We start from the raw sequence: 7,500 nt of genomic DNA on the forward strand, positions 1-7,500 counted from the left end.
ACCAATATGCAAAAACATGTGTGTTATGAAGGCCCACAATTTAGAGCCAGTTAGTTTCCCCGAATCAGCCCTATTTTGCCCCTGTTATTTCCTTTATTATTTTCCATACTATTCATGTACGTTTCTCATGAAGGTGTATGTATTGTTATTGTAATTGTATAAGTTCTGTCTTAGATTTGTTTAGTATTGTGCAAGCGCCGGATTAGTTGGCGTACGTCACCGGATGTATGATTGGCGTACGTGACCGGATGTATGTTCGGTTGGTATATATAGCGACGGAAGTGGTCTGTGCGTGAGAGTGACGAGAGTGAGAAGGAGAAGCAGAAGGAACCGAATGTGAGACAAAGATGGTGGATCAGTAAACGCACACGGTGCTGAGACCGAAGACAACACGAGTCATTTCGAGACCTGCCTTTAACATTGACTGTTAGTAGTGAATCACGGGCTACCCGCAGCACCGCGGGAGTTCGGAGTTTGTTGAGTTGGCAGCGCTAGCCTGGTTTAGCTGTGTCCCCGTTAGCCAGCCTTGCTAGCCGCCGGCTGCTAACGTTGGCGTAGCGAGACCCAAGCTGGACAGAGCCGTCGCCTCCACGAGGTGGATTGCGACCGACCGCCGACACCACCGGAGCTGACCGTGGACCACCGGACCTGAGCCATTCACCAACCTCGTCGTTGACTACGAAGAAGCCCCTTTCCCTTCGAGTTGCAACGTCACTTCCCCCCCCTTTGTCTGCTGCCTTCCTCGAAGCACATGCGAGCTCCAACCAGGCCTCAACGCGCTCATTCTCAGTCCGGGACTCTAAGCCTTTTCAGGCAAGGTACTGTGTGTGAGTGAGTGAGGGAGTGTGTGTGTGGCCGACGGGGAGGGAGTATATTGGGATGTGTATATAATTTGTATAAATAAATGTGTTTGTTCATATTCGATACATTGCTGTGTGTTTAGTTGTCTGTTAGCTAATGCTAATGCTAATGCTAATGCTAATGCTAGTAATGCTAGTCTAAAGGGTTGCTGGCGCCCCCTGCCTCTATCCTCCTACACTGCCGATTTAGCTCCGAGTTAGTTAGATAACCAGCCCTTCCTAAATTCTACAGTCCTTTAGCTACTCCCTGGTTACAATTGGTCCTTCGAGCCGGATAGGTTGTGTAGTGATAGCATGGCTGAGCGCAGCCAACCAGACAAGACAGTTACCCCCCCTTCTCCGCCCCCTGAGCCAGAGCCACGACCACAGAGAGTCCCGCGGTTGCCTCAGAGGTTACAAGAGTATGAGCTTGAGCTCGAAAGCTCACCGAGTGGTAGTGAGGAGCGCACTCCACGGGATACAGTGGTCGGAGAGGCCGAGGTGTCCGCCGGCGCGCGGGTGGCTAGCACCGAGACAGCCATCAAAGAGCACCAGCCTGAGGATGAGATGGCAGAACAGCAGGGTTTTGCCGTAGAAACGGAAGAGCAGGAAGGAGAGGCCCGGTCTGACAGCGCCTGCGGGCGGAAGAGGGAGGGCCTCAGCCTTAACGATCTGCCTCCCAGTACGGCGCGCTCGAGACCTAGCTCCTGCCGTTCAGTGGCTTCCTCCCGGTCCAGGGTTTCCGTGGGCAGTTCTGCCTCTGGGGCGGATAGCATGCACTCCAGAGGGAGTAGTGCCGCGCTGTCAGAATGTATGCGCCAACAGGCCGAGATGGCGTTAGAGCGGGAACGCCTCCAGTTCGAGCGTGAACGCCTCCAGATGGAAGGAGCGGAACGTGCGGCGGAGAGACAGCGCCAGGAGGCGTTAGAGAGGGAACGCATCCATTTCGAGCGCGAGCGCCTCCAGATGGAGGGGGCGGAACGCGCGGCGGAGAGGCAGATGGCGAGAGAGCAACTGCACGCGGAGAAGATGGAGGAAGTGATGCAGACCATGCGCGACGTGTGCATCAGCAGAGCTCCGTCGGCCCGTAGCTCCAGAGCATCATCCGCACGGCCCTCTCGAGTGCCATCTCCTGAACCCCCCGCCGATGGCTCCATGACCCCCGCCATGACTGTCCAACTACAGGCCCAGCTGACCACCTTGAAGGAAGAGGACCAGGGACCCGACCGCTACGCGGCCCAGAGGGAGCCAGCGTCGCTGCCCGGGAGGGGAGCCATTCCCCAAGAGCGTAGCACACCCCTAGGTCCTCCAGTGAACCAAAATGCATGCAGGCCGGACACCCAGACCGTCACTCCAGCCCCGATCATCCACTACAGGATGTTTCCCCAGGTGGAGGGACCCAAGTTCCCCTTCTTCAAGGACGAGGACAGGAGCCAGTATGTGGAACTACGCATCTGCCTAGACACGCTCTTGGACGACTCCTGCTCAGAGTCCTACAAATATGCGATTCTCCTTCAGCATGTGAGGAACCCCAGAGCCCACAACATGGTTCTGGCCCATGCCTCCGCACCGACACCTTACACCAGAGCGCTCGCCGACTTGGATGCCCGCTACGGTCGTCCCTGGAACCACGCCCTTGCTGAACTGCAAGCCCTCGAACAGCAGGCCCCCATCAAGGATGAACGGGCGCTGGATGACTCCCCAGCTGGCGCCAGCGAGATCAACAGCACCTCCAACGTAGAGCGGCTGCTCCGCAAGATCCCACGCTTCCGGCAGGAGAGGTTCCGGCGACAGCAGCGCGTTCGTAACCCCGGGAAGTTGGGTCTGAGCAAGGCTGCCTTCGCGGTGTTCCTACTGGAGGAAGTGCATGACACCAACGTAGACGCCATGGGTTACGCTGAGCCGAAGAAGGAGAGGGAGAAGGGAGACCGCTGGGACAGGCCGAGCTCGAACAGAGGACGCCCAGTAGGAGTGCTGCACACGGAGGAGGAGCCTCGGAGAGAGAGGAAAGCCCGACCTGAAGGAAAGGATTCCTCTCAACCCCCTCAAAAGGGACGGAGAGGTCCACCGCCATGTCCGTACTGCACCAGCGAGCACTGGTTCAATGAGTGCAGTGACTTCAACAACCTGAGTACCGAGGCCAAGCAGAGGTGGCTCGAGGAGAACAAGAGGTGCTGGAACTGTGGGCGCGACCATCTGGCTAAGAACTGCACCTTGAGGAGAAAGTGCAACCGCTGTGAGGAGGTCCACCTCAACATCCTACACGAGGTCTCCCTCGCCAGGTCCACGGAGGGCACCAGAAGCCCTAGGTCCGGTAGCGCACCGGAAGAGGAAACACCTGTCTACTATCTAGACCCAGCCCAGAGCAGCGGCTCCAAGGTCCTACTGAAGGTGGTGAAGGTCCGACTTCACCACAACAACGCTGTGTACGACACGTACGCCGTTCTAGACGACGGGTCGGAACGGACCATCCTTCTCCAGGAGGCAGTGCGCCAGTTGGGGCTCCAAGGGACTGAGGAGAAGCTGACTCTGCGCACGATACGTCGCGACCTTAAAGAGGTCACCGGGGCGAGAATCAACTTCTCTATCTCCCCGGCGGGGCGGCCGTCGGACAGATATCGGCTTCAGAATGTCTTCACCGCAGACCAGCTAGCGCTCTCCCGCTACGACTACCCCCTGGAGAGATTACGCGCAAGATATTCCCACCTACGGCGAGTAGACCTACATCCGATAGAAGGAGCGGAGCCAACCCTTCTCATCGGCTCGGACAACGCTGCACTGATCGTGTCGCTCCGTCCTCCGCTGAGAGGACCACGAGGCTGCCCGATGGCTGTTAAGACTGCGCTTGGGTGGGCCCTCCAAGGCGCTACCGAGTGGAGAGATAGAGACGGGAGAGCTACGTCATCCCTCCATGTCCGAACCGAAGAAGTGCAGACCATCAACTGCCTTCACACCAGTGTGGACTCCATGAATGCGGCGCTACTAGACAACGTCCAGAAGCTGTGGACGCTAGACGTTGCGCCCTACAAGAATGAGAAGCTCTACGTACGGTCAAAGGAGGACGTCTACGCCATAGACCTCCTTAAAGCAAAGACAGTGCGTATCGAAGTCCAGGGCGTGAAGAGAACATCTACCAGCCCTGTCTCCAAACCTAACAGGAGAACATCTACCAGCCCTGTCTCCAAACCTAACAGGAGAAGATCTACCAGCCCTTTGTCTAAACCGAGGAGGAAAAGATCTACTAGCTTGTCGGTGAGGAAGAGGTCAGCTCAAAGGAGGAAGACGCCGGCGGTGCCAGAGCCGGACGATACTCCGCTGACCGCTGAGTTGGAGCTAGCTCTGCCTGCACCTGTGGCCATGGCCTACACCCAACTGAAGGTGAAGGAGGAGGAGCCAGAGCCGGAGCTAGAGGCGGAGCCAACGGAGAGCAGCGGAGTTGTGGTGTTGTTGGACGACCCCGTAGCCGAAGACACGAAACCACGCATCCGTAAAAGTCCGTTCAAACACGGCAAGAAAAGGCGAAGGAACTTACAAGGGAAGAGCCGGTTCTCTGATGCCACAGACCAGGAGATGGATGTGGTTAAAATAATACGTGTTGATGACTCTAATAGACCACGGCAGGAAACCTTTGCCAAGCCACAGGGTGTCTACCAGGGGACAAGCTCCAGAGCTGAGATGACACGGACACAGACTCCAGACACAGGCAATGTTTTGGATGTGTTGAACAACATACAAATTGAGAATGTGGAAGAGGCCAACTTCCTGAAGGACAAGCTGTGTCATCTTCTGAAAGAGTTCCAAGCCAACAAATCAGAGAAGGTTGAGCACAAAAGCCAAGGTCCAACAGTTGTCTCCAAAGACTACAGTCACATGAGCAAGGGCCACCTGGAATCTACTAGAGACCAATACGAAAGAAACTTCAGCCAAGTACAAGAGGAGAGACATTATGAAAGCCAACCCAGGCGATCACCGAAACTCTACTCCCCAGAGACTACACAGGGTCTCTACAGAGAGAGACCCAGAGATGCAGAGGAGCAATTGGAGAAACACAGCCATGCAAGTCGTGCTGAACCCAGAGGTTCAAGGAGAAACCATTATGAAGAGGTCTTTGGACAGGTTGACAGGTACCCACCATCCCATGCTTGGCAGGAAGAGCCATTGAAGTATCCGGAGAGGTCCCAAGGGTCCATGTACCCAGATGACTATCCACCTGCTGTGGATGAGTTTTATGACCCTTACCAACCTACACCCCCCACTCGAAGGGAGTGGGGATATGGGATGCCCCCTGGCCCTCAGACCTCCACTAGCCTAGACACTATCACCTCATACCTCACGCTGCTAGAGCAGCCTAGCCAGTGTGCCTTCCATAGTTAAATGAAACCGAGGGTTTCATGGGGCGGCTGTTATGAAGGCCCACAATTTAGAGCCAGTTAGTTTCCCCGAATCAGCCCTATTTTGCCCCTGTTATTTCCTTTATTATTTTCCATACTATTCATGTACGTTTCTCATGAAGGTGTATGTATTGTTATTGTAATTGTATAAGTTCTGTCTTAGATTTGTTTAGTATTGTGCAAGCGCCGGATTAGTGGGCGTGGTTTGATTGGCGTACGTGACCGGATGTATGATTGGCGTACGTGACCGGATGTATGTTCGGTTGGTATATATAGCGACGGAAGTGGTCTGTGCGTGAGAGTGACGAGAGTGAGAAGGAGAAGCAGAAGGAACCGAATGTGAGACAAAGATGGTGGATCAGTAAACGCACACGGTGCTGAGACCGAAGACAACACGAGTCATTTCGAGACCTGCCTTTAACATTGACTGTTAGTAGTGAATCACGGGCTACCCGCAGCACCGCGGGAGTTCGGAGTTTGTTGAGTTGGCAGCGCTAGCCTGGTTTAGCTGTGTCCCCGTTAGCCAGCCTTGCTAGCCGCCGGCTGCTAACGTTGGCGTAGCGAGACCCAAGCTGGACAGAGCCGTCGCCTCCACGAGGTGGATTGCGACCGACCGCCGACACCACCGGAGCTGACCGTGGACCACCGGACCTGAGCCATTCACCAACCTCGTCGTTGACTACGAAGAAGCCCCTTTCCCTTCGAGTTGCAACGTCACTTCCCCCCCCTTTGTCTGCTGCCTTCCTCGAAGCACATGCGAGCTCCAACCAGGCCTCAACGCGCTCATTCTCAGTCCGGGACTCTAAGCCTTTTCAGGCAAGGTACTGTGTGTGAGTGAGTGAGGGAGTGTGTGTGTGGCCGACGGGGAGGGAGTATATTGGGATGTGTATATAATTTGTATAAATAAATGTGTTTGTTCATATTCGATACATTGCTGTGTGTTTAGTTGTCTGTTAGCTAATGCTAATGCTAATGCTAATGCTAATGCTAGTAATGCTAGTCTAAAGGGTTGCTGGCGCCCCCTGCCTCTATCCTCCTACACTGCCGATTTAGCTCCGAGTTAGTTAGATAACCAGCCCTTCCTAAATTCTACAGTCCTTTAGCTACTCCCTGGTTACAATGTGCAATTGCAAGGTGCAGAGATCAGGAGTTATTGAGGAGGGCTGTGGCTTTGGGGAAGAAACTGTTCAAGTGTTGTGATGTTGTTGACCTGGTGGTCCTGTACCGCTGTCCAGAAGGGAGTCATTCAGACAAGCTGTGAGCTGATGTCGGGTTGGATGTGAGGGGTCAGGGGGTCAGGGGTTATTCCAGAATGTGTTACGCTACAGGCCTAATGCGTTATAATGACAGGCAGACAGGCAGACAGACAGACAGACAGGTAGACAGACAGACAGACAGGGAGTCTAATGCGTTATAATGACTTTTATTTTTTTTTATTAGTTTTTTTTATTAGTTTTTCAGATTTTATCCCTTTTTCACCCAATTTGGTATCCAATTTAACCCAACCTAGCATCCAATTATCCCCTGCCTATTGCGTAGGATCCGCCGCCCGACCCCGTAGCCGGCAGCCCCAGAGGAGATCGCCAGGCAGACTAGCTGACTGGCTCCTCGAGCCCGACACCGTTATTCCGGCACCCAGGGGGCGGTGTTGCGCGACGGATCCTTGTCCGGAAATAGTCCTATACCGCCCTCGGGAGCGGCCGCTCAATATGCCGCTCCCTGTGAGCCCCGGCCATATCCGGGTCTGGCGAGACCGGGATTCGATCCCAGTCCCCGGTGGGCAGCTTGCACTAGTGGCTAGTGCTTAGACCGCTGCGCCACCGCGGGGCTATAATGACGTTTTTAATGATGAATCGGCGTCACCTCGAAACACCTAAACAATCTCGATGGCAACACACAGCCAAGAAGCGTGTGGCATATGACCTGAGAGATCAAATCATGTGTGTGTGTGTGTGTGTGTGTGTGTGTGTGTGTGTGTGTGTGTAGGTAAGAACTGGGACCTGGGTGCGGCGCTCAGCGACTACGAGCAGCTGAGGCAGGTCCACACCGCCAACCTGCCGCAGGTCTTCAACGAGGGCCGCTACTACCCCCCGCCCGACCACAACACCCCCCAGCTCCGCACCAAGGTGGAGCGGCCCGGCGTCCAGAGACAGGCGGAGAACACACAAGGTGGGTCGTACCATCTGGAGCGGTAGGGGAGGGAGGGGAGGTTTGTAGATCAACAGACAGACAGACAGACAGACAGACAGACAGACAGGCAGGCAGGCAGG

At 55.0% G+C, this 7,500-nt stretch overlaps 1 protein-coding gene across 1 annotated transcript in view; it reads left to right on the top strand.

The window, feature by feature from the left end:
* The window catches only part of LOC308158381 (OTU domain-containing protein 7A-like), a gene marked incomplete at both ends in the record, with an annotated part of 37,531 nt that overhangs the window by 3,416 nt on the left and 26,615 nt on the right, over positions 1–7,500 (top strand). The window contains one exon of the mRNA XM_080531969.1: positions 7,217–7,399. Coding sequence (XP_080388095.1) covers positions 7,217–7,399 — 183 coding nt within the window. The remainder of the gene's footprint in view (positions 1–7,216; positions 7,400–7,500) is intronic.

Source organism: Nansenia antarctica (genome assembly GCF_963989245.1).
Source record: "Nansenia antarctica genome assembly, chromosome: 5".
Taxonomy (NCBI): Eukaryota; Metazoa; Chordata; class Actinopteri; order Argentiniformes; family Microstomatidae; genus Nansenia; species Nansenia antarctica.